General features: G+C 35.9%; 3 protein-coding genes and 1 pseudogene across 3 annotated transcripts; 1 reads left to right on the top strand and 3 right to left on the bottom strand.

The window, feature by feature from the left end:
- The first annotated feature begins 1,352 nt into the window (after nucleotides 1-1,352).
- On the top strand, nucleotides 1,353-4,914 carry LOC132266471 (G2/mitotic-specific cyclin-2-like). The gene is made up of 11 exons (XM_059767344.1): nucleotides 1,353-1,590; nucleotides 2,045-2,180; nucleotides 2,268-2,324; nucleotides 2,468-2,510; nucleotides 2,610-2,762; nucleotides 2,853-2,978; nucleotides 3,528-3,617; nucleotides 3,721-3,942; nucleotides 4,037-4,135; nucleotides 4,231-4,409; nucleotides 4,512-4,914. The coding sequence occupies exons 1-11, from the start codon at nucleotides 1,536-1,538 to the stop codon at nucleotides 4,669-4,671; spliced, it is 1,320 nt and encodes a 439-aa protein (XP_059623327.1). The 5' UTR covers nucleotides 1,353-1,535; the 3' UTR covers nucleotides 4,672-4,914.
- Nucleotides 4,915-5,600: 686 nt separating this feature from the next.
- LOC132266472 (SKP1-like protein 1A) lies at nucleotides 5,601-6,294 on the bottom strand (annotated as a pseudogene).
- A 1,472-nt stretch (nucleotides 6,295-7,766) lies between these two features.
- Nucleotides 7,767-8,951, bottom strand: LOC132266470 (SKP1-like protein 1A). The gene has a single exon (XM_059767343.1). The coding sequence runs from the start codon at nucleotides 8,327-8,329 to the stop codon at nucleotides 7,862-7,864; it is 468 nt and encodes a 155-aa protein (XP_059623326.1). The 5' UTR covers nucleotides 8,330-8,951; the 3' UTR covers nucleotides 7,767-7,861.
- A 130-nt stretch (nucleotides 8,952-9,081) lies between these two features.
- LOC132266468 (protein GRIP) lies at nucleotides 9,082-27,501 on the bottom strand. The gene is made up of 22 exons (XM_059767342.1): nucleotides 27,106-27,501; nucleotides 25,493-26,031; nucleotides 25,041-25,156; nucleotides 22,209-22,378; nucleotides 21,548-21,641; nucleotides 20,353-20,439; nucleotides 20,163-20,243; nucleotides 19,818-19,943; nucleotides 17,981-18,089; nucleotides 17,819-17,898; nucleotides 16,312-16,440; nucleotides 16,108-16,208; nucleotides 14,885-15,018; nucleotides 14,665-14,762; nucleotides 14,457-14,576; nucleotides 14,299-14,326; nucleotides 14,113-14,171; nucleotides 11,156-11,227; nucleotides 11,039-11,086; nucleotides 10,210-10,315; nucleotides 10,001-10,059; nucleotides 9,082-9,497 (listed from the first exon to the last, which is right to left on the bottom strand). The coding sequence occupies exons 2-22, from the start codon at nucleotides 25,959-25,961 to the stop codon at nucleotides 9,387-9,389; spliced, it is 2,397 nt and encodes a 798-aa protein (XP_059623325.1). The 5' UTR covers nucleotides 25,962-26,031; nucleotides 27,106-27,501; the 3' UTR covers nucleotides 9,082-9,386.
- Between the last annotated feature and the right edge of the window lie 56 nt (nucleotides 27,502-27,557).

Below are 27,557 nucleotides of genomic sequence, written 5' to 3'. Positions count from 1 at the left end.
AGAGCTTAATCTTAAAGGAATTGTTTAATGACAATACTTTTATTTTAAAATTTTGACTTGTACTAAATACAGTCGCAATTATGCAGATACAACCCTTATATGTTGTAGGATTTATAGAATTCAACAATTGTATTTGTGTAGTCGTGACAATCTTGCACTTTGACATTCCTCTAAATCTTAAATGAGTGTTCGAGAATTTTCTAATAACACTGTGCAAATGAGACAAAAGAGATAGTATGTGTTGCATGTCTTTGGCATTCAACCCGATGTAATTTAAGAGATCCGACACAATTATTATTGATATATTTATTTATTTTTAGTTTTTTGGTTTTTTTGTTTTTTATAAAAAAAAATAAAGCAAATCAGGGAAGGAGCCTAAATAGCCAAACCGTATAAAGTGGGGAGTGGACTAGGGTGCATCCTTTTCGCACTCATTCGCCATAAAAGGCAAATCACAGTGACAAAATAAAATAAATTAATTGATAGTGTAATCTTTTAGGCACATAGGATTACATGGTCAAAACAATTGGCACAATTAAATCTAGGCACATTCATGGGACATCTGTTTTCGACATATTCAAAATGAAAAAGAGTCCGATCTTAAGTGCAAGTAGATATTAGATGTGTCGTGTATATTATATTATTAGTATATATTTCTATCAAATATAACATATTATTTCATTATTAGTAATTTTTTAAGTAGGAATGCCAAATTTTTTTTTGAAGTAGTGCGTTGTTATTGAGTGAGTATATCAATGACGTGGCGTGCAATGCGTATTCAATATCTATTCCTTAAAAGTATGGTCTTATAACAAGCTTTGAGCAAAACAATGATTTATAGGCTGAAATCTCATGGATCTTTATGTATCGGTTAACTTAATTCAAAGTTTGTACTTTAAGTTTTTGTTTTGAGAATTTTTCGATGATAATATCGATCATATGAGATAAAGGAATTGTATGTGCCCGACACTGAAAAAAAAATAATTTAAGAACCTCAAAAAAAAAAAAAAAAAAAAAAAAAAAAAAAAAAGAAAAAAAAAAGGAGGAGCCTAAATAGCCGACAATAGAAAGTGCGAGTGGACTAGAGCGCCATTCCTTCTCTCTCTCTCTCTCTCTCTCTCGCACACACCCACCAAAAAAAAGCATATCAAAGGCAACTCCAAAGGCGAAACCGAATCAACACTTAATTTGAAAGCAACGTCACATGCCACATGCATAGCAGATGACCGTTAGGGACCAATATACAAGTCGTTGCCACACACCATTCAACGGACAGATTTCACTAGCCGTTGGATTTGAAAAAAGACAGGTATCAGCAGACAAATACCCCATTATTTCCGTCCAAAGTCTTCTCTACACTACACTCCCTTCCTTTTTATTCACTTCCTTTTCTTCTTCTTAAAACCAAGTCTGTAGATTTAGGGTTCCACATGCTCTTTGTCTACATTCTAGGGTTTGAAATTCTTTGTTCTTGTTGAATAACAGGTCTCTGTGTCTTCTTGGGTTGTGATTCATTCTTCGGATAATCAGAGATTATGGATTTATCTGATGAGAACAATCATAGTCTGATTAGACCAACAAACTTACAAGGTAAACTATTCAAACCTGATCTAAAAATGTAGCTCAGTTTGAACATTTTTTTAACACATTTAACTTGGAATTTAGCTACAAAATCCGAGTTTTTGAAATGGGTTTTTGAGAATTTGTTCTTCTTCTGTTCAATAATGTAGCTTAGTTTGAACATCTTTAATACATCTAATTGGAATTTAGCTACAAATTCGGAGTTATTGAAAAGGGTTTTTGAGAATTTGTTCTTCTTCTGTTTAATAATGTAGGTTAGTTTGAACATTTTGAACACGTTTAAGTTGAAATTTAGCTACAAATTTCTAGTTTTTGAAATGGGTTTTTGAGAATTCGTTCTTGTACTGTTTAATAATGTGGCTAAGTCTGACAATTTTGACACATTTAAGTTGGAATTTAGCTACAAATTCCGAGTTTCGAAATGGGTTTTCTGAGAATTTGTTCTTCTTGTGTTTGATAAAAGGAGGAGCAGAAATGGGTACCAGGAAGTTTGGTGTGGAGATTAAGAACAACCGAAGAAGAGCTTTGAGCGTGATTAATCAGAGCTTAGTGGCAGCTCCTTCATATCCCTGTGTTGTTAACAAGAGAGTCTTGTCAGAGTAATTCTCAGTACCATAACCTCAAGATTTATCTATAGAATATGGATATATTTGATAATAACTAACATAATTATTTTTGGTTTCCAGAAAAAATGTAGTCTGTGAGAAGAACCCTCCCAATCCAGTCCATCGACCAATTACAAGGTTCCAAGATATGACCATTTTGCTTTTGATTTTTCATTCCTTTTCTTAATCTGGAAAGCTAATTTTTTTCCCCCTTCAATTTTTGGGATCTGAATGTCATCTTCAATTTGTTCTAATTTGGTTCTACATTGATTCTTATATAGAAAATTCGCGGCGCAAATGGCAAGCACACAAATTTGCCCTCAGGTACCGCCTCTCTCCCTCTCTCTCTCCCACACACACATATAAAACAGTTAATTGTAACATCTAATCTAATAAGTATTGCGTTTGTATAATTTTGAGCAGGAAACTAAGAAACCAAAACCATCAGATGTTAAGCTTAGTGTTTGGGAAGATATTCCAATAACAGATGTGGAGGAACACAATGCAGCTACAGACCACCCTGAGCCAATGTTTCTGGAACAAATTGATGCAGTACTAGGTGAAGAGGATCATATGGTATATCTCTCTCGCTCTCTCTATATATATTTCTACATTAATCAGAAATGGGAAGTTTATATCAAATAATTGAATCCTTAAATTTCATAGGAGGAGGTAGAAATGGAGGATATATTTGAAGATCCCGTTATGGATATCGATAACTGCGATGCCAAGAACCCACTCGCAGTTGTTGACTATGTACAAGATCTCTTTGCCTACTACAGAAAAATGGAGGTAAGATATTAAGCTTATATGCATATAGTTCCACATTAATTGCATATTATGTGTTGTCAATGTTGTGTGAATTTTTGCAAGCTCTAGCACCAAATAATATGGAAATCATCAAAATTTTGAAAGATTAGAATTTTGAATTTGTTTGAGATTTTTTGTTTTTGAAGTGATAGAATTTAATTTTATTAAATTTCCTAATACAATTTTGGTTTCCTTTTTCACCTAATTTGCTTCCATATGATTAAAGGATATGATAAATGCACTCCCCCTTTCAACCAAATGCACTTCAACACCTCTTTAACACTTCACTGTTGCAATGAAATGACACTAGTGTCCCTAACTCATAAACAGAAAGCTAAGTATTAGGGGCATTTTTTTCATTTACGTTAAGAAAAAGACAAGAACAAGGAGTGCATTTGGTTAACATCACTGTAACAGTGGTTAGAAAATATTTGGTGACACAAATATTCATGTTGTTGATGGAAAAAGGAGAAATAACCAATTTTGCACCTTGTTTTGATGACTAAAACTAACACCTTGCTCTTTGTGCAGAGTTCTAGCTGTGTTTCACCAAACTACATGGCACAGCAATCTGACATCAATGGGAATATGAGGGCTATACTAATTGACTGGCTTATTGAGGTATTCAATGGGTGATCTGGGATGCCTAATCTTAGCTTATTCAAAATGTCGTATAACATCCTGTGATTTTTCACTCATTCATCCACTCATTCAAAATGAACAGGTACACCACAAGTTCGATCTCAGGGACGAAACGTTATTTCTGACTGTTAATCTTATAGACAGATTTTTGGCTCAACATGCCATAATAAGAAAGAAACTTCAATTGGTTGGTTTGGTTGCCATGCTCTTAGCATGCAAATATGAGGAAGTTTCTGTACCTGTTGTGGATGATTTCGTCTTCATTTCAGACAAGGCTTATACGAGGAAAGAGATCCTTGAAATGGTAATAATACATTGATCTTGTGATTACAATGAGAGTTCAAATTGCATTACCTGCTCTCTATGGTTAAGTAATTTATACCATTACAATGCTGCAGGAGAGGTTGATGTTAAATACCTTACAGTTCAACATGTCGGTTCCAACCCCTTATGTCTTTATGAAAAGATTTCTCAAGGCCGCCCAATCCGATAGGAAGGTTAGTAGTGGTAGTAGTACTTAAATATGCATCAACAGAAGCGTCGTGATTTTAGTGGTAAATACTTACTTCTTCATATTATGATCTCACAACAGTTCGAGCTCCACTCTTTTTTCATGATCGAGCTTTGCCTCGTGGAGTATGAGATGCTCAAGTTTCCACCGTCCTGTTTGGCTGCCGCTGCAGTTTACACTGCTCATTGTACCCTCTACGGCTTTAAGCAATGGACCAAGACCTGCGAGTGGTACACTAACTACTCAGAAGATCAGCTGTTGTGAGTCATTGTCATGTCACCATTTTGTTTCGAGTTGTACACTAACTAATCAAGTACTAATTGAGTTGTGATTCGTGTTCGTTTATTGTTTGATCACAACAGAGAATGCTCGAGGCTGATGGTGAGTTTCCACCAGAAGGCAGCGACAGGGAAGCTTACCGGGGTGCACAGAAAGTACTGCACATCTAAGTTCGGTTATGCAGCAAAATGTAAGCCTGCGCATTTTCTTGTAGAGACTCAACAAGAAGCAGGGCATGTATAGTGACTACTAAGTACTAACTTTGTGTGACTTGTGTAACTGGAGTGAAATTTAAATTGGGGTGGTGGGAGGGGACAATAATTCAGCAACCTGGGTTGCCCCTGGGAATTAATTTTTAAGCTTTGCAGTCATGGTTGTCAAATGTGCATACAGCCGCGGCTGTTCACACAAGTTCGATTTGAACATAGCCTCTGTTCCAATTTATTTGACAATAATTGAAAGATTTTATCCATTTATATCGTATAACTGCTGAATCAGAATTGTCCATTTATCGTCTCTGTATGCAGGCAATACTGAAAATTCAAAACCCTAGAAGTAGTCCATGGGAGCTAGCTAGTCCAAATCATATGCATCTTACTCCATTTAGATTATAGTGCTTAATTATGACAATTTGTGATTGGAATAGAATTGGATACTACTCTATTTAGATTATAGTGCTCAATTATGACAATTTGTGATTGGAATAGAATTGGAATTCTCAAATTTAAAATATATACTCATTGTGACTAATTTGCAATAATTTTGACAATCCAATTTTAATCACTTATGGTTCAACCAGCAACTTCTGTAAAAATAATCTATTGCAGATTCTTTCCTACACATATCATGATATCTTTTAATTTTTAGCTGAATGTTTATAGCCAAACATATCCATTGCAGATTCATTTTTAGCTGAGGTTGGAAGGTTATTTGTTTGTTTTTTTTTTTTTTTTTGAAAGTACATAATTTCAACTATTTTTCATAACAAAAAGTGAAGAAGTTTTTCCTTCAATCCAAACAATGCTTAATCCTTTTTCTCCATAATCCAATTAGGATACATGATGTCATAGCGATATCATACGGTGAGGCACACTTCACTCACAAAAAACAAAAATCATTCGAATCCTCCAACCGGGAGCATAAATTAATCCTTTTTTTCTTTCTTTCTTTTTCTAACTATTTGCTTTGCCTTGCCAATAAGGAAGCAGGTTAATATTGGTTGAAAAGAAAAGAAAGTTGAAGGTTTTCACAAAGAAAAAAAGACAAAACACAAAAAAGAAAAAAAGCAGCATGTATTTGACCAATGTAAACAAAACATGTATAATAAGCATATTTTATAAATTTATAATATAGTAATCTTAATATGGGTATTGATATTGCATAATTGCAATTTCAAGTTTCACTCAAACGCCCATGCATTCTCCCTACGGACCTCCTCTTCTTCTTCAGGAGTGAAGTCGTTCTTAATGTTAAAAGTGCTGCGAATCTCTTCTGGAGTCTTTCCTTTGATCATGTCCGCCACTTTTTGACATGTCAGATCTAACAAGCTCTTGATGTCCAAATAGTTTGCAGCCAAGATGAAATCGAAGAGGATGGCCTGGTCACTTTGACGAAGTTGGCATCAAAGATTTTGATAACATTGTTGGAAGTATTTTCTTCGGACTTGGGGGTCTTGACATGCTTCCTGCAGTATTCGATGATCTTGGACAAGATGTTGCCGGTGACGTTCGGAAGAGGAATGATAGAATCGGCACAATCGTCTTCGATCATGTGCTTGATTGTCTGTGACTCCAACGCCACAACCTCTTCCACCTCGAAAGTTTCACCATCTGAGCTTCTCAACAAAATCAGCTTTGAAGTGGACATGATGAATTTCTAACCTTAGTGAAAGAGAAAGTTGTGAGATATACGGATTGAAAGCTATTCAAACCACAGAAGTGAGAAAATTACAGAGCAAATATGATATGGCATACTACTATTTAATCCCATTATAAACTAATTTCATCGTCAGATTAATATACTACTATTTATTTAGACATGCTACAATAATTTTCAATCAATCATAATACGCAAAGTTACATGTATATATAAGTATACAATACAAGATTAACTTGCCTGGATAACGCTACACTATCTCTTCTTTTCTACGCAAATCCTTGGCCACCAATTCTCCTTCCTGCTACTGCAGAAGGTGTGGAATATCAGTAACTTCTCTCTCTCTCTCTCTCTCTCGTTCTCTTTCTTCGGGGTGGGTCATTACAAATGGTATTAGAGCTTAACCTAGTTGAAAGAAGGAGGGTAATTGTGGCAATCGTTACAAATGGTATTAGAGCCTGACCCAGTTGGAAGAAGGGGGGTGATTGTGGCGACCTTGTGGGTGGGTGCGAGGTACTGGCAGACTACCACACTGGGCGAGTTACGGTTACAAATGGTATTAGAGCCTGACCCAGTTGGAAGAAGGGGGGTGATTGTGGCGACCTTGTGGGTGGGTGCGAGGCACTGATAGACTACCACACTGAGCGGGTTATAGGCGCACAATCCCACATCGCTTAGGTAAAGGAAAGATGAAGTGCTTATTTATGGTGGCGTTATCTCCAATTGGTATGAGATCTTTTGTGGTAAAAGTCAAGAGCAAAGCCGTGCAGGCTTAGACAAAAAACGGACAATATCATACCATGTGGTGGATTGGGTAATGTATTCTTTCTTGAGATTTTTGGATCAAATGATATCAATAAGACATGCCAATTGTATTTATATCATGCGGTGAGTCCCACACCTCACTTCACACAAACACACAAAAAAACTAATCCTCCAAGTGCATAAATTCATGGTTTATTTTGTTCCCGAATATAAGTACACAACTATGTCCAACAGTACACCTTCATAATAAATTTGGAACTCTTTTGATTTATCTACGAGTTTTTTACACAACTATAGCCAATAGGACACCTTTATAATAAATTTTGAACTACTATTATTTATCTAGTTTTTTCTTTTCTTTTTGTGCCTTTAAATATTACATATGATATGATTAGTCTCTCGTAATGAGTCCTCAAATTTATATCGAGTTCTATTTATCCGCATCCAATTTATTTACAAGGTAAAATTATTAACGTATCCAGTTTTATTTCTCCGAACCAATAAACTCCCTGATTAATCAGTAGAAAAAATAGGGATTAATCCTTTTTTTCTTTCTTTCTTTTTCTAACTATTTGCTTTGCTTTGCCAATAAGGAAGGTTCATATTTGTTGGAAAGAAAGTTGAAGGTTTTCACAAGAAAAAAAGAAAAAAAGCAGCATGTATTTGACCAATGTAAACAAAACACGTATGTTATAAATTTATAATATAGTAATCTTAACAATCTTAACATGAATGACATAATATAGTAATCTTAACATGGGTATTGATATTTGTATAATTGCAACTTCAAGTTTTACTCAAACGCCCATGCATTCTTCTTATGGATCTCCTCTTCTTCTTCTGGAGTGAAGTCATTCTTAATGTTGAAAGTGCTGCGAATCTCCTCTGGAGTCTTTCCTTTGATCATGTCCGCCACTTTTTGACATATCAAATCTAACAAGCTCTTGATGTTCAAATAATTTGCAGCCAAGATGAGATTGAAGAGCATCGCCTGGTCGACTTCGACGAAGTTGGTGTCAAAGTTTTTGATAGCATCGTTGGAAGTATTGTCTTTGGACTTGGGGGTCTCGACATGCTTTTTGCAGTACTCGATGATTTTGGACAAGATGTTGCCGGTTACATTCGGAAGAGGAATGATGGAATCGGCACAATCATCTTCAATCATGTGTTTGAGGGTCTGTGACTCCAATGCCACGGCCTCTTCCACCTCGAAGGTCTCACCATCTGAGCTTCTCAACACAATTGGCTTTGAAGTTGACATGATGAATTTCTAACCCTAGTGAAAGAGAGAGTTGTGAGATATACGGACTGAAAGCTATTCAAACCACAGAAGTGAGAAAATTACAGAGCAAATATGATATAGCACTACATGTATTTATAAGAAGGAACCCTACCGCCCTAACGAAACTAATTGCATCCGGAAACGAGTATTAAGGAAACCTATATAAACAAATCCTAAACCCAATAGTATTAGGAACCTACCCTAACTCCATAAGTTCCATAAACAAACAAAGATACCTAATCGTCCTGAAATCGTTTCTGAGTACGATCACTATAGAATCGGTCCCACACGCTAGACTTATTTTGCTGTTTTTATTCAAGCCATTCGGGCCAACAGTCTATTTATTACTAATAAGGAAGCCCGACTATTTTGGGCCCATGCTATTTTATTTTTATTTAAAAAATAATAATAAATAAAAAATATATAAAAATTCAAGAAATTAAACATGATTGGCACTTCTCCAAGTTCTAGATCAATATCAATTCTAGCATTAAGTTGACAGTTCATAGAAAATCTGGACAATAAATAAATAAATAAATAAAAATTCAAGAAATTAAACTTTTTCATTGGACGATTTTGTGCACAATCATCCATTCACAAATAAATGAAGTTTATCAAACACCAAAAGATTTACACACACAAACCCGGATAAACACACACACACACACAAACACCCGGATAATGGAAGGCATTAAATTTGGTACTAGGAGATTTTCAGTAGGGTGTAATAATTGCAAGTAGTTTATCAAACATGCTTTTCATTTTCAAAGATAAAAGATTGGACTTCTTTACAGCCATAATGCCAATGTCTTTGCCTCTGATGTATTTCCTTTTCTCTCATATCAAATTCTTTACAATATCGCTGCAGTGTTTCATGAAATCAATTTTCATTTTTCCATCAAGAATACAAAAATTACACTGAACTGCATCTCTGTCTCCAAGTGCAGTCGAGCGGCCGCCATCGCAGCTGGATTGCAGTTTCACATAGTTCTTGGAAGAACTGAAGTAGTTTCTTCTTCAGTCATTGTTTCTGTTGTCATGAAAAAGTGAATCTCGAGAGAAGTGAGAGGCCAGAGCCCGATGATTCATTTGACGGGCTTGGTGGAACATCAGAAGCAGCACGATAACCCTGTTGACACTTCTGCATCTGCACTTGCATGTGGAATGCCAGGGGTTTAGCATTCAGTTCTTGTTCAATAGTATATGTTATAAATTGTGGTAATTTGTATATCCAATTAAAACATTTATACAGTATCTACTAAAGTTCTATAATAGTCTTTTCATCCTATTTTCGTGCCTGAATGATAGAGAGGGAAATGAATGATGCTGCAGAGAAACCTTTGGAATCTTTGGAACTTTCAGAAAAACAGTGGAGTGATTTGCTCTCTATTCTTATGTTATAAAATAAAGTCATGATATATAAGACACTAATGACTCCATGAGCAATCCAAACTCAGAATGGACATTCCAATGAACGGGCCATCATTTTAGTCATTGCCCGTCTTATCAAGATGTATCTCAAGCTAATAATGACTGATCAGAATGCTTTCCAAAGTACTAATGACCCTAGCAATGATATTGAGACACGTTGATCTGAATTTTCAGATTCCTAACAATATTGAAGCATCAAAACGAAAATAAAAATTTTACCTCTTCAGGACTGAATTGAAGAAGCATTCCAACCACAGGTAGCAAGGCCTCCACTTCACCTGTTTATAGAAAGTTTGATATACAATGGTTTTTAAAACAGCCAGACAGATTTTACTATTTTGAAAATTGCAGTTCTCTAGGAAAAAAAGACAACAGAGAGCAACAAAAGTTTTAACTCCTATATTCACAAGCTACATTATACAAGGTACCTGTTTCAAGGAGTTTCAAAATAACATTTTTAAGATAGGTCATGTCCACCCCTTCCCTCTTTTGCGCTCTTTCCGTGTTCCGGAGCTCTTCCTTTAACATGGCTTCCTGCACTCGTGGTATTCAAACACTGAGTCAACAAACAAGAGGAAACGAGGAAAGGGAAAGAAAAAACAGAAAGAACAAAACTTGAAACAGTTAAACCATCTTCTCACTGAAGGCCAATATGTAATATGCCCGTCCATGAGGGTGCTCTAAGGGGAAGACTTCACCAGTCTCCACTCAATAAGAAAAAAAAGTATTTAAAATAGAACAATAATGAAAAAATGGCCATGTGATTAATGCTTTGATTAGATCATGAATCAAATGAGTACATATATTTAGCACATTGTCCGCTACTTTTGTGCATCAAATAAAATTATATTCTCCTGTAAACAGAATCTTGCTCATAACAAGGATTTATATAATTTTATGCAACAAGCATTCTAAGAGTTGTGGACAGCACATGACCATCTATATGCTTATCAATTGCTAGCTTGTAAAAAATTCACATTATATATCACTGCCTATCACACACATAGTGCATAGCACAAGTTTTTAAGTATGTGCAAGTAAAAGATGAATTATTGACTGGCTGCATGTGACTCATTCACCAACCATGAATTGAAATTTAACCGCCCATGCTGTATTTATTAATTTATTTTTCTCCAAATATAGAAAGCATTTGTGAATCAACAATTACTAAGCATGTTTACTGGGGATCTGTGCTTACTAGGATTTCATATTGAATGCACAGGTGAAAAATATGGTAGAAACTAATATTTTATGTACCTGTTGGCTGTGGAGACGATTTTCACGTTCAAGCTCCTCAATTTCCTCCTGAATTAAAACACAATTAGAAACTGCACTGTTGAAAAATAAATTAAAGCTAAAACAAGTATGACTCACTTGGAGTGCAAGAATGTGCCGCTGCGACTGTGCTAGCTCTTCCTCTCTTTGAGCCTGTTGCCTTGCCAAAAGCTGCAGTTGAGAAGAATAGAGTACTCAGGCATGAGTTTATTCTTAGTGTGAAAATAGATACTTTAAAAAGGAAGGGGTAAAATCACAAAACCCCCCTGTACTACAGAAATTAATCATATAACCGCCTTGTACTAACTAAACTATTAAACCCCCTTGACGTTTTAAATAAACCATTAACTTACCCCCTTTCTGTTAGTTTACTGTCAAATCATAACGAGAAGAATAGCACGTGAGTGTTATGTATAAAATTTTGACTCTAAAAAACCTAAATGCCCCTTTCAATGATGCAAATACCCTTCATAACTTAACCCAACCCAAATCAAACTGGACCTCGTATGTTCTCCACCTCAAACGGTCTTCTTCGTCTTCTAGGAACCCCTAGCACCACGAGCAGTTCATCAACTCGAAGCTCTAGCTACTGTTTGCAGCCAAACAACTTGATTGTAAACAAATTCCGTTCCTCAGCTGCCGTCGCTGCCATGGTTGACGGGGACGGCAGAGCATTTTTGCAGGACGCCAGAGCCATGGCAGCTGTCATGGCCAGTGCTAATGGCCTCATCTCCATTTTCAATAATCTTACACAGTGCAACCTCATCAAACAGGTCTTTCTCAATCAGTCAATCTCTCTATACACAAACATAAGTACACACACACACACACCTCATAGAACAGGTCTTTCTCAATCAGTCAGTCTCTCTACACACACACACACACACACACACGTTACAGGTAATATGCATGAATATACGCAGATTCAAGGTTAGGTATATCTCTTTAATTTGTTTGGATAATCTTTCTGTAAATCTTTAATTCGATGCGTAGGATTCTATTTCGACTCTCTCTCTCACATCTTTTTCTTAATTCTTCTTCTATATTGAGTTCAATTTCACCTCCAATGGCTACGGTTCCGTGTTGATTATTTCAATTTACAGAAATGTTTGTCGGTCGGGTAAGGTTAGGTTTAATGATTTCTTTGAATTCGAATCAAAACCTCAAATAATTGATCTCACGTGGCAAAGGTCGCTAAATTTGGACTTCCAATCAAATTGTGAGTTGAGATTCAACAATTGCAGGCCTTCATCGAAGATTGATGTGCCTCCGGTGAAGAAATTTGAGGTTTGGAGTTTGCCAAGTCGACTCAGTCATCGAGGGTAGTGTCTGTAAATGTGTAAAGAAACTTTTGAATAAAGAGGAGGAGAGGCCACGACCCATTTGCTGATAGAATCGACATGGTCTCAGTATTAGATTCTGCCGTCTCTAGTTGCAGAAGAGAGTGAATCTGAGAGAGAAGGAGAGAGAGAGAGGTGTCACAGACGGTTCATGCTTTTGGTTGGCTAGAAAGACCCAGAAGACGTTTGGGGATTTTGGTTCTTGTAAAAGTGAGGGAAATGTTGTAATGTCACTAATAAAACTAACAGCTCCATAATGGAATGTCCTTAAATGATGGACATTTATAGTTTAGCGGGTTATTTGCTAGTTCAGGGGGTTATATGATAGAAATTTATAGTACAGGGGGGTTTTGTGATTTTACCCCTTAAAGGAATAAGAACCATGATAAATACAAATCTGGAATCTGATCTGTGTGTGTGTGCATGCAGCTTTAGCAGAACAAAACATTTAGAAATTTACAGTTTTGATGGGCTCATTTAGTAATTGACTCACATTTATTCCCCTTTACCATTATTTATCTGCTTTTCACATTCTCCTTTCTTTATAATCCAGCTAATTTCCGCATTATTTATGATAGTAAGAATGGTTACAGCGTCTTTGCTCACACCATTTCTGTATCCATTCCTTCCATGAAAATCATGGGCACAAGTAATGATACAAAGAACAAGGTCTTAAACTTTTGAAACTAAAAGCTGAAGCCACTCAAACCAATAAAGCATTTTCCCAACTACAGATTTCACCTAGTTCAACTTAAAATAGTTGGGACAGCTGGTTGTTATGTTAAGTCACTTGATCTTCAATTAGAATATGCAGTTGGAAAAAGCTATCACGAGGGAGCTCTTAGCCGAGCATGTGCCCTCAGTTGTTGGATTGAGAGGCTGTGAAGGCGTACTCTTGAACCTATAACTAAGGGTTGAGCTCACACTAAGAGCCCTTATAATGGACTTTATGCAGAAACCTTGAAGTAACCAGAAAGAAGTAAATATCATTGCTTTGAGCTTTTGTTTTTTTTGGTAAGTTGAAAAAAACGAAGGCAAGTGTACGTAGGAACAAAATATGAGCAAAGGAAGCAATAACTCTCCCTAAGATCTTACCAGAAGTAGAAAATGAGTGGGATTTTTAAGAGTGAAATGAATGAAAACTGGTAAAGGGAAATGAATGCGAAGCAGTTGACGTTAGGTAGTTATTGTCTCTTAGATTTTTCCAAGTATTTCTTATGTTTTCAGAAGTATCACAATTGTCAAATTTTATAACATTTAGTTTCTTTTAGAAAGGTCAAATAAGAAACTCATTTTCTGTTTCTGAACTGTCTGGGATACGTACTTCCCAGGAATTAGTTCATTCTTATAGGAAATAGCTTTCCTATAGCCACGTCTTTTAAAAAGAATGGCTATTGAACAATATCTACAAAAACATTGCAGATACAAAACATGTAATGGTGATTATTGAGATATGATGTAGCAAACCTAGAAGGTTAAAGTAACAAGAATACGAGGGGCAAGTACAAATACAGCTGACGTAGGTTTTGTCCATAAACCAGCTGGCTAATTCAGCATTTTTTTTATTTGTCCTTCTTAAATAACAAAACTTTCCACAACCATCAGCTTAAAATCATATTCAACTGAACTTTTCCATAGTAATATATAAATACATCTACTAATAAGCACAACAATAGTTAAATGACAGATGCCTGTCAAAAGAAGATTTGTATATACCAGAATTTGCTGATCTGCAGATGAGGTGCTTGCATATAGTGCATCCTGTTTCTGGGAGGCTGTAAAATACCATAGGAAACAGAACAATGTTAAAGCCCCACCAGATCAATTTTATCAAAACACAAGATGAGCTTTAACTTCTATATATAACCAATGCTACCAAGTGTGACTGAAAGAGCCTCATACCTGTGTTGTAGTTATTGTCATAATTAGCCTGAAAGTATTTACCACATTCTTAGGTCAATAATTAAGATAGGGAAAAAAACTTCATCTCAAAATTCAAGTAGCAGGTATCTTATGAGATGAGCCAGAAAGAGAAAGGGAGAGAAGAGATAGAGGCATACTGGTGGTCTTGATTCTAGTGATTGATGAAGATTCTTATTATCATCTAAAAGTCTAGAGATCTCTTTGTCCTTCTCCTCAATCATTTTATCAGCAAGATCACGAAATGAATCATGCTCTTCCTATAAGTTACAATACAGATTAACATAAGCAGAGAAATCCACATCCTCCACATTGAGATACAAATACAACAAATCAAATGCATGATACCTTTAATCGTTTATATTGTAGTTTAAGGTCCTCTATTTCTCTTTGTCGTTCTTGACCAGACGATTCTTTGTTCTTTGCCTTCAATGCTTCACATCTCACTGTAAAATTATTACTCAACATCTTAATACAAAAGCGCAAACAAAAGAAAATGGGGAAAAAAATAAATAAATAAATAAATAAATTAGTAAGAAACAGAATAAGCTTTGCATTGTTAAAGTACATTGCCAAGTTTGTTCTAAATTCTGAAAGTTTATTTCCCATGCTTCTTTCTCTGACTGATAGTGAGAAATGGCAGAATTAAGTTTCATTTCCAAGCCCTTAATTTGCTGCTCTGCAGTGCTGAGAGCTGCATCTCTGAAATGCAATGAAACTGGAAAGAGTCAATTATGATTGCTTTATGTCCCCAAAGTTCAACATTTTACAAGTAACCATTATGAAGAACAAATTTTATGTACAGAGAAGACCTGGAATTACAAAAAAGTACTAATACCGCACTTACAATGGAATTGGAAGGAAAGGAGAACGAGAGAGAGCTTAAATCGTGTCTGGTTTAGACCCAAGGCCCCCCCCCCCAAAAAAAAAAAAAAAAAAACCAAAAAAACAAATGTTTTCTGTCCTTCCATAAAAAGGAAGAAACGTAGGGAAGGATAAGACAGTGATTCCCTATTTTTGCCCCTATTCTGTATTACAAATGAAACCTTACTTTACCATTATTATTCACATTATACCACGAGGATAAGTTAATATTATCCTCTCATTTCCTTTCTCCCCTTATAATTAATGCTATCCTCTACTTTAGTTCCCCTCCTACGTATCCAAATGCACAGTGAGTAAACTAGATTTGCATAAGATGGAAATGGACAAACAACAAATATCATGCAATACAATTCAAAAGCAATTTACTTAAAATACAACCCTTTTCCCATAATATGGATGTACCAAAACAATAGTTCAAGGGTCAATTCCAACTGTAGAAACAAAATCAGAAAATTCTGAAAGAAATATAGCAATTGAAAAAGAAAACCACTGAGAGATTTTTTTTGCAATTGTTAGGACAACGCTGAGAACCATGAACAAACCAAGAATCACAACTAAAAAGTAACATGCCACACACAAAGAACACAAAGATTTATGTGGCTCAGCTACATCCATGGTGAAGATCTGGCGAAAGATTTCACTATGTGAAAAACAGGAATTTAAAAGTTTCAGCACCCAAACCCTAGCTCTCTCTCTCTCTCTCTCTCTCTCGCAGTTCTCAATGCTCTCTCGTTACCCACTCCAAACCCTAAACACCCTTATATACTGGGCTACGAGAGAGTCCTAAACAGGGTCCAGATCAGCAAGAGAAAAACGGGTCAAAATACTTTTCAGTTCGAAACCGGGTCTCATTGCAACCCGGTCTGAAACAAAATTTGGGCCACAGCATGACAGCAATAATAATACCTTGCAGCAAGTTCGTTGTCATGATTGGCCAAAGCATCCTGAAGATCTTGGAGGGCCCTATCCCTTTCTGAAGATGCCAACAATACTTCTTTCTCAGCATCCTGAAGGACAAAAGAAATGTCATAAGCAGCAAACAAATTTGATGTACTTGAAATCAATCCAAGTTATTCTTCAAAATATATGACATAGGCTACACACATGTACCTTCAATAATTCTTCCTGTGCTTTGAGTTGTTCATTGTCTCTAGCGGCAGCTAGCTCTGCATCCTTTCTCTGTAGAAGAGTATGAGCTCGAACCTTGTAAGATGAAAATTCACTTTGCAGACGGGTGATCTGCAAGATGTAAATTGAGATACCATATAAGAAGAAGCAACGGATATTAAGACAGACAGATATCTGATTAAGAATACAGAAAGCAAAGATGGTGCTTGGCAGTTGAGCACCATCAGTCTATGGTTCAGCGTCGTGTGCTGCTGGCTACTGACCATGGGAAACGGGGCAGTGGCCTCAGGTCTGCCAAACATAATAAAACTACCAGACAGAACTATCAATTTTATTGTTGACTATCTGGAGAGTTAAACGGCGGCTTTGGTGAGGTGAATTGAGTTTATTATAACACCATTATGTCTGCCTTAGCGGATCCTTTTCTCTACAACAGAGGGTAGTTATGAGGGGTCATTCTCATCTAAAGGCCCATCCCTTGGGAATTGTTCAAACTGAATGTAGGCCAATCCCGTCATTTAATTTCCAGGGCTCATATATAGCCTAGAGTGCACCCATTTTTACAGCTTGATCCCAAGTCTCAATCTCCAAACAACGCTAAATAACCATTCACTAATCCTCAAACTTTTGTGGACCCCTTAAAGTCTGGACTGAAGTAAAACCATACAGCAGAAACAATTAAAGAAATAGTTTTGGTGAAAGATTACAAACAACTTACTACTATACATAACAAAGTGCTTGGTGTGGAAGACCAAAAGACCATAGAGATAAGGAAAGACACAAGAAAATATAGTATAACAAATAAGGATAATAAACATGAAATACTTCAAATAGTCGTCATTAATGAGAATCTAACAGATCAAATCATTCTGATACAAATTAAGATATACAGAAAACATGATAATTGATACTCAAAATAGTGCACACAATTTCCATCCTACATTTTCTTACGTTGACTATAGCCAGATACAATGAACTACTTCTCAGTCAGCCATGGGTATACTAACAATGAAACTAGATATGGAAAAATAATGCTTTCAGCAATATACAATAAAAGTAACCTAGGAAAGGTGATGTCTGAGTGTCAACTGCAAGCATCCCAGTCTACAACCTATCAAAATGCTTATTCCGCATCTATGAAAGCAACACTAAGGTCCGTCTGCCCATATGCTTTAATCTATGCAATTTTCTGGCCTGATGCCTGAGAGATTGAGCTCGTTAGTTAAAAATGGGGGCACAATCATACTTCTGGCTTTTCAGTAACCATCATATCACCTAGTTCTGACTCCAGATGCAGAGGATGTAGTAAAATATCTTTTGAAAATCAGGATATATAAGCTAACTTTCAAATCAAGGAAAAACAAATGCTTAGCCAAAATAAAAAGACGATTAAAACCCTGTAATAGTCATTAGAGGGAAAGATTGATATTCAATGTGTTTCCTCCATTTTTGAGTTGAAGAGAGCAGGGAACTGAAGATGATCTAATACCTCCTCTTTTGCAGCCACTAGTTCAGCATCTCGTGTACTTAGCAGCTGAGTTTGCACAGATAATTCTAATTCCAGCTGACCTGCGCAATAAAAAAATGAATGAAGGCTCAATCAACACGTACGAGCCATCAATTAAAAGTTCAGTGAGGGATGGAAAAATACTTCTCATTTTAGCTGCTTCAATTTCAGTACGCATGCAGTTACTCTCAGCAACCTCCAGCTTCGTTTTCAGTGCCTGTGAGTTAACTTCCCAAATCTCCCTTTCTTTCTCCTGAATGAATTTACAAACTTTATGGAAATAATATTCAAAAATTATATAAAACTAGCTAAAGAAATAGGCAATTGTAAGGTAATAAACAATGTGAGGCTACATCATTTAAACCTAAAATTGTCAAAAATATGAAATGCATACACATACCATCAAACATGTGTTCCAAAAGGCACAACCTAAGCATGCCAAAATGCATCTTTAGAGGAGGATAAAACACCCCTTTCTTTGAAGGGAAGATCTCGTCTACTTACAAAAGAATATGCTTCCTAAATCAGTCTAGTACACAGAAGTGCCAGCATTAAAGCCCTAAAGTTCAGTCATAATCTAATAAACAAGGTAGTAACAACGACCTCCAAGAAATTTTTACAAATAGCATCGAATGGAAAGTATTACTTTTCATTTGACTAATATTCAGATAGATCTGAATGAAACCATTTTGGAAATAGTCCATATTGGATTTAAAAAAATTGGAAAATGGAAGTAAAGAACTTACATTCATGGTAAATTTAACTAAACAATGGACACATTCTTATTTAGCAAACAGGTAACCCCTTTTACCCAAAAGAAACTTCAAAAAAGCCAACTCTTGTCTCCATAACAACTGTGTTATCCGGACTCGGGTACGGGTGTGGGACACGGGTGTGTGTCTAGAGGTCGGATTCGTCAATTCATCAAATATAGAGACACGGGGACTCGGCTAAAAAGTGTCCAATATCTAGACACGGGTACTTGGACACTTCTATAAATGAAAATAGTATAAATTTTTAATGTACGAGCATCAATTTTCTAATAAATATAAATATATATTTTTTTTTTCGGAAGGTGAATAAAAAATAAATATTGACCAGCTTTCATGCCATAACTAATGAGTATTGTATTTTTACCTCTTTTTTATATTTTTTTAAAATTTGTTTAAGAAAAGTAACCGCCATAACTAATGAGTATTGTATTTTTGTAAGTAAAAATATACTATTACTTTTTATTAGTTAGAGCAGTAATTAATTAGCTTACAGCTGTAACCCATTACATACAGCTGTATCCCATTAACTAAAAGGTTATGTCTAACCAACGGGCCAGTGGCCTAGCGGTATCAGAATCCTTACTTCCCAAAGGAAGGTCAGGGTTTCAAGCCTCAATGGAGGCATGTGTGTGTGAATACCAACTAAGAAAAATATAAATAAATAAATAAAAGGTTATGTCTGTCATGGACAAGTGGCGTCCTATTTGCCATAAAAAAAGAAAAAGCATTAAGAGATAGCTTCATCTTAGCCGTAAAATTAAAAATGTATCACGGGAAAGATCTGAAGCACGCTTGCCAAGACACATCTTCAACCTTTGAAGAACCAACACCATCGTCAATGGCAGCCAACCCCTTTCGTTTTTTGAACCAGCTTTCTAGCACCACCATCAATGGCAGCCGTGTCCAGTAGACAAATGAGGAGTCCGACTCGTATCCAGTGTCCGTGTCGTGTCATCACACCCTCGCCGGTTCAGGCGAGTCCAGGTAACATAGCATAACAGAGTTGCAGAGATTTCACATATGATTGTCCCTCTAAATAAACAAGGTTAAGACAAGTTCAAAATCAATTTATCTGAGCTGTGTCATCATACTGGTATGTAACTGAGTACCACCGTGACAAATTAAAATCAACAACACTAATCAGTTATACATAGCTTATAAGAAATCAGGGGAAAAAGAAAATTGGGGAAGTAAGAACATTAACATACATGCTCGTGTTTCATGTGATTCAGCTCTCCTTTTACCGTTTCCACTGCAGCTTTAAGTCGTGCTGCTTCGCCACTTGAAGCTGCATCCATCTCCGCAATCTTAGACTCTTTCTCAGCAATCATCCCCTGAAAAACATATATTAACACTTACGTTCAACTCACCATCTCGAACAAGTGTCAGCTACAAAACTATATCACTGACATAAAAACATGTAATGCAGACCAAAGGATATACAACATAACTTGTTGAGCAAGAAGTTCATGGACACAAGAAACACGGTAAATTATGCTGCTGCTCCTGAAATGCATCATGTAAAAAAAGAGCCTTAAATAGTCTGTTCTTACCTGCAGAGAGGAAATCGTTTCGGTTGCTTTGCTTCTATCTGTTAATGCATCAGCAAGTTGGGATTCCAAACTCTCTATTTGCTGAGTAAGAAATAAGAGAGTAAAAAAAATCTAAGGCACAATTCATTCACAAAACATACAGCAAGAAATAGCAGAACTTCTTACATAATGCATCTGCATGCATTATTACCTTCTGGTGTTTGGCAGAGACCTCAGATATTGAGGCTTGCTTTTTTTCTTCTGCTGCTTGAAGGAAACCTCGCATGTCTTCTAGCATCTGTCGATATGCAAGTTAACATACAGATATGGAACTGTACATATATAATTTTTGGAATAAAAATAATAATTAAAAAAAAAAAAAAAAAAGTAGCAGTACTTTTGTCTCACTAGTCACTCCAATACATTGATCAAAGTTCAGGCTCACACAAACATAAACTGACTTTATCAAGTTTCAACATCACTTTTTCCTGCATCCCAAATGGTTGGGAGAAGGTCTTTTTGAGTTGAGTACCACCTTTTTCCAGCATCAAAAATAAAAAATAAAAAATAAAAAATGATTGTAATGAAGATTTGTCAAAACAGTTAGATTTTGCATACAATATACAGACAAATTCACTCCTAATAACATTTGATTGGCAACCCATGGACTCTTCCAGTAATGTACTAATGTCTTATCAGACTAATTGTTCCAAAATAATATCCCCAAGTACGATTAACATTAATAAGATGGTTCAAAAGTTTAAATGATGAACCACAAATAATGGAGTTCTTCCAAATGTCTAGAACATTAACATCTACACACTGCAAGGGAAGAATGAGTTTAACAAGAGCATCTAATAAATTATTGGATTTCTTAGCATGACATAAAAAATCAACAGTGTTAGGCAAACAACTGAACAATGATGAAAGTTACACTCGAAGTTAGGTAATTCAATTACTAAACCAGTAGATTATACGTGAAACCAAGAATACTCCAGTTTATTGACCAATGAGGTGAGCACCCACATGAATAAAAGAACATCGCATATCCTACTATATAGAAGCAGTTCAGAAACTTCGTTTTTATTTTCAGCTTTTAGCAGTTTGTCGTCTTACTAGAATAAAAGTTCTTGACATATAGATGCAAACAAAAACTGACATGTTTCTCCAGTATGCATTCCTGCATAACACATGCAAAAGGATCTCTCAACATTGCATAAGCAGTGCTTGGAAAACAAGATGATTAGGTTCTCCTTAATAATCCCAAGGGATAATCAGGAATTATAGTTTTTGTCAGGTAGATTGGAAGAGCAAACCGAGCTTTTGGAATTATTTATTTATTTTTTATAAGTAAAGATTTCATAGAAAAGAACTCGAAAGGGGAGCGCAACCCAGAGAATTTATACCTGCTCTTTCTCTAAAAGTGACTGCTGCAATGCCTCGAGAGCATTCTCTTTGGGTTCCAAAGATCGCCGTAATTCTTCAATGTTGTCTCGAAGCCTGGATATCAGTTAATTTAACAATAATTAAGAAAAAAGACCTATAATACTATAAATCAAGAAACAACGGATGGAAATTGTCAAATTCTAGAAAGAAAAAAAAAATAATTGACTGACCTATCAGCATGTAGCAAGATGTTGATGAATGATGACTTGTGATATTCAACAGATAATGCATTATTTTTTGTTTCCTCAACATATTTAGTATGAAATCTACCCATTAATTTCTTATAAAGGGACACTTGAAAATATTCATACAATGCAAAATTTGATTCTTTATTGCACTTGAAAAGGATATTCTTAACAAAAGATATTTTATAAGAACACAAGACAAAACAAACCCAAACACATGCACACAGAGTTAAATCCAGTGTATTATGTTTTATTTTTACAAGAGAAAATACTATAGAAAGGTTGGTAGGGTTTGTTGGTATGCAAATCAACATGAACTGGTGTTATTCAAAAAATTGGGTTCCATAAATAATATAATAAAAAAGAACTGAATGATGAATACAGTTTCTCCATCCCTGTACAAAATAAATATGCAGTTATTTGGTATTGTACGTACTTGTTGTTTGCAATCCGTAATTGCTGCCTCTCCATATCTGTTGCTTTAATGGCTTCATTTGCTTGTTGCCGTGTGCGCTCCAGCTCTTGCTTCAATGCTGACAGTTGGGATGATGCTTGGCTGGCTTTTTCACTCACGTCACGAAACTGAGCCGCAAGATCATCTTTTTCCTGGAATTGACAACCTCCAAACAACAATTTGATCTTAAAGAAAAAACAGATAAACAAGCAAACAGAAGCATTTTTCTTAATCTTTAACAAATTAATGCAGATTCAATAAAAAGCAAAACTGATCTTATTAGACAAATATAATTTCCTCAAACATCAGAACTGATGTGAACTTAGAGAAAACAGAATGGAACACACTCCAAACTTGAATACATCCACAAATAATAGTACGTTAACACTCAAATTCATGAAATAATAAATAACTCCCCTTTCGCACCCAAAATTCTTTTTGCTCTAAAAGCTTACTAACACAATAAAAATTTTCTAGTGATAGAAGCATTCTTTGACTCTAAATATGCATTTGAAATGTCTTCATTTAGTAAGAGGGGTTAATTGACATTTATAGTATAATACCCACAAGAAGAGAGAATATAACTATATAGATCACATGAAGAATACGAAAATTAGTTATTATACCACCAAGATTATTAATAGAAACAGATTGTAAGCTGACATTACGTAAGAGTGGAATTTTTTTATGCATCAATCAACGCAACTGGAAAGCAGCACAATGTTTAATGAGTTCAATTTGGCCTTAATTTTGTCCATGCCATAATCACACTGGATTCAAGTCCTTTTTTTTTTTTGTGTTTAAAGTCCAATCCTTTTCACTCACTGGTCATGCATGTGAATACATTGTTGACATAAAATAATCTAGTTCACAACTTGAACTGATTCAGAATAACTTTAAGTTAGAAAATTGAGATTACACCAGGCCCCACAGCATACACAAACCTACTCATGTCATTTAACCATGTTAAACACAATGCTGAATGACCAAATTCAACTCAACTAAACCTTGTCAGAACTATTTCTCCATGGCATTGGAGAAAAACCTTGCATTGTGTCTCTTCTTACTGCCTTAACCAATTTACTTGTGTCCTTTATGGTCTTTCCTTGCCCTCAGTTTGCACAATGTCCAGTGCAGTAACTTCTCTTCATAAGACGTGGAGAAACAACATTAACTAGTCTTCTCTTTCCACTCATTAGTTGTGCATGTCAATGCATAATCACATCAACAGACCCAGTTAACGACACAAACCAGTTGATAATCACTGTAAACAAGGGGTCAAAAAATTGAAATGACAAAAGGTACATAGCTTGACAGGCCACATACATCATAGATGGACCTAGACATCAGTTAGCCATGTCAGCTCAAATGATCCATGACCAATTCAACACAAGTAAACCTTTTCTCAACTACCTCACATTTCACCATTCCACTTTATCCAAGGCCATAGTTTAGACTAAACTATGTGCACTATGCCTTTGCTTACTACCTCAACTAATTAACCCATCTCCTTTTGGTCTTCTGCTCATCCTAGCAACCTCCTCTATTTGGACATAGGGCTACAAATGAACTGGGCCGAGACGAGCTTCAGTCTGTCCTGGCTTAGATTGTTCGTTTATGGGTTCAGTAACTTCAGTTCGAGATCATGACTAGCTCAAATAGCTGAGCTCGGGCTCGGTGTCATTGTTTTGAAAAGCTCGTGCTTGGTTCGTTTAATTATAATTTTCAAAAAACAAAAAAAAAACCTTGATATTACATTCGTGTTCAGGTTTTGTTTGAGCTCGTGTTCAAGATCGCTTTAACTCGTTCATGAGCTTATACAAGCTTACACAAGTCTATGCTATCTCATGAGCTTATACAAGACTACACAAGCCTATATTCATGAATGCGGTGATGACTGATGACCACATATGAGACCGCACAAGCTTGGTGTTCATGAGCTCACACGAGTCGAGCGTAACAATGTTTTGGATCAGCTCACTTACTAAACCAGCTCAAAAATTGAATTCAAGCCCGGCTTGTTTATTCAATGAACAAGCTTGATCCAAACTTTAAACGAGCCGATCCCAAGATGTTCATACAGAGTTCTGTTCATTTGCTCGATCCCAAGCCCTATTTAGACAGTGTCAGTCCTCTTGACGAGTACAATTACCATTCTTCACTGAACATGCGCACACAAAATGATACAATTTTCTCTTTCTCATTTTGGTCCAGAGGCACATTGTTACTTCAAATATTTGTTTTTTTTTTACACAAAACAGACATGACATATCATGTACCACTTAATAATATTACACAATTGAACTTTTTCATGATTGGGCATTAGCATGTTAAGCATATGTCACCCTATGATGATCATCATACCGACCATTAAATGATAACATCAAGTCATCAATACTACCTAATTCTATATACTTTCCCCTGATAATGGTCACCATCATTCCGTAGAGAAATCAAAACAACCAGGACAGTAATATGTTCCACTTAACCTACAATGTCAATCAGGAATAGGGTTTTTAACTTCTTCCCAAGATGAAAAGGACTGCCCATAACTCTGTTAACAACTATTACCTTCCACTTGAAATGTCTTCTTTGCTCAAACAGATCTGTGACAATCTCTCATAAATCCTTGTGATTATGGATAAGAGCGTGATGATTTTAAGACCAACTTACGTAAAATCTATAGTTTACTAGGATTTATTAAATGTGTATCATTTCATTCTAAACCAAAGAGTGTGTTACAACTGGGAACATACGGAACAGTATCACAAAGTGACAAACATCAGACGAAACGAACCCAGAGATAGAATTTACCTTCTGAGTCTCTTGAATACGCTGTTTAGCTCGTTTGTGAAGCCTATTGAACTTGGAGTCAAGTTCAGAGTACTTCTCATCACGCTCTTTTATTTCTTCACCCATCTTCTGTTGAGCTACACATATAAACCACAAAATGCATTTAAACTAAGAAACTTAAACAAAATGTTAGAAAAGATAAAACAAAATGTTAGAAAAGATAATCTCATAAAACTGTTTAATTTAAGGATATACATCTAATATCCTATGGGAGTACGACTATCAGCAAGTAGTCAGAATTCAAAGCATGAGGTCGAATCTAATCATAATTGGAAAGAGATCTAAAATCAAAGAGATCTTTTGCCAAACTTTCTGTTTGGCCCACTGATATCATACCTCCCTCAACAAATATTCAAAAACATCATCAAATTTACATAAGTTGAAATATAAACAGTAATTGAATACAATTCGACCTTCAGAAAGCTTGGCAGAAAGCTCTTGGGCTTTTGCATCTGCCTCGATGTATACAACTTGAAGATGCTTCATGGCCTCCTCCGCGGCACCTCGGGTTTGTTTTTCTTCCAAAAGCTCTCTACTTAAAGATTCTATCTTTTCACGGAGCTCTTTCACATCTTCACATCCCCCTCCTTCTCTCTCTGTTGCTCCTGTTTGTTGGTCAGACCCACCAGATTCTGAGCGAAGCTCTTTAAGGAACTCAAACTGAGACTTCAAATACTCATTCTGGAAATTGAGTTCTACGATATTTTGAACAAGTTGATCATGAGTCTCACTAGTATAAGGGTCGCCATCATAAAGCCCATTCTCCTTAACTACACTTCCAAAACTCTCGTGGTTCAAGCGAATGAACTGTTTCTCAGGTTTTACAGCATCTTCCACATTATTTTCTAGCATCACGCTACTATCCCCTCCCTCTGTCGACATTATTGCACTCCTTGGGATCACCGTGATCTTTTATGTAAGCAACCACCCTGATTTTCTCATCAACAAGAACCTATAATATCATTCAAAAATAAAGAAGTTGTTACTATGACGAAGCATTGCAAACCCAAAAGACCAGTATGAACTATAATATTAACATAAGAGCCCTCACTAGGAGTTGAGATATTTCATTCACGACTTAACAAAAACTGGAAGTGAGTAACATCTTAAAAGTTACAACATCACCGATTTGGCAACACAACATTTGGTTGCTGGGAAAACTGAGAAATGAAAAAAAAAAATAATAATAATGACTCGATTTATTCAAATAGAAAATGGGCCTAGCTGAATGGTGGATTCTTTATAATATACATATACATATGTAGGTGTACAGGGAGGGATCTACTTACACCTAGTGTAAAGTTTCTTATTCTGACATCTTGTAGAACTTGCATTTTACAAAACATATTGTTGGGTTGGCTCTTCTTTCGATCAATAGACTCCCAATTCATACACTCAGATATCATGACAGACATTTGAGGAGTGAAATTTGAAAAGTATTGAGGCCCACAAAAAGTTATAGACAGTTGTAAGAATAAAAGTCTTACGCCGCCGCGGAATGTTGAAAGGGATATGCTGAATAAAAACCTAACCTTTTTCATCATTTGCAAAAATTGGCTGCCCACAGAATGAAAAAGGAAACAATATATAAATAAATTTTCTTATCGTTTCTTACATTTTCTTAACAAAGTGGATATAAGTTTATCAGCAGTCTTATCATTTTCTGGGTGTTAAAATTCTTGACCATGAACCCCACAAAATAACTAAAATAAACTTTGTGGCATAATCATTCGATTCGCTGATGATGATAGACCCATAAAATTACTAAAATGAACTTAGTGACATTTTAATGAGCTGCAAATTATATGTTCCCTATTGAATGCATGATTTGAACGATGAATCAAAATCACTCTAATTGTAAAATTAGAATTCAAAGATGAGACTAATAAACAGTTACTGAATCAATAAGATCCAAGCTTCATTAATGGCAATGTGATCGTTCCCATTGAAACTGTTTCTTCAATTACGCATACAACTTAGCAGACTTGCGATATATGCACACAAAATGGCTTCCAAAATGACTAACCTTCGTGTCGAGCAGTTGCTAAATAAGGGAGTCTCGAGATTAATTGGGCTCCTCCTGCAGATCTATCGACTCCAGTAATAATTTGAGTTATGAATGGATGGATCGAAACCGAGCCCTAAGTTAACAATCTGATCAATAATTTAGTATTGTATTATTATATATAATCATACATATATATATATATAGAGTGTGGGTGTGTAGGACTGCGTGTGAAAGAGAAAATTTGAGAGAGAGAGAAAGGGCGTGAGATCGCAGGTGTCTTGGTGGATCCACCTCTGATCTCACGCTTCTCATGTACAAGAAGAGTGCCCAATATACATGCTTGCCATCTGCCTTGTAATTTGGTTTAGCAGAACTGAAATAAGCAGAATTAGGAATATCTTTCTTACGCAAGCAAGCCTAGGCTTTGTTTTAATTCCTTCGTTTTTAGGAGTGTAAAGAGAATTAGAATT

The sequence above is a fragment of the Cornus florida genome, unplaced genomic scaffold (genome assembly GCF_030987335.1).
Source record: "Cornus florida cultivar Cherokee Brave unplaced genomic scaffold, ASM3098733v1 CherokeeBrave_3.0.0_Hap2_Chr07, whole genome shotgun sequence".
Classification (NCBI taxonomy): domain Eukaryota; kingdom Viridiplantae; phylum Streptophyta; class Magnoliopsida; order Cornales; family Cornaceae; genus Cornus; species Cornus florida.
Note: the sequence above shows the minus strand (reverse complement) of the source record. Positions and strands in the feature narration are given on the sequence as shown.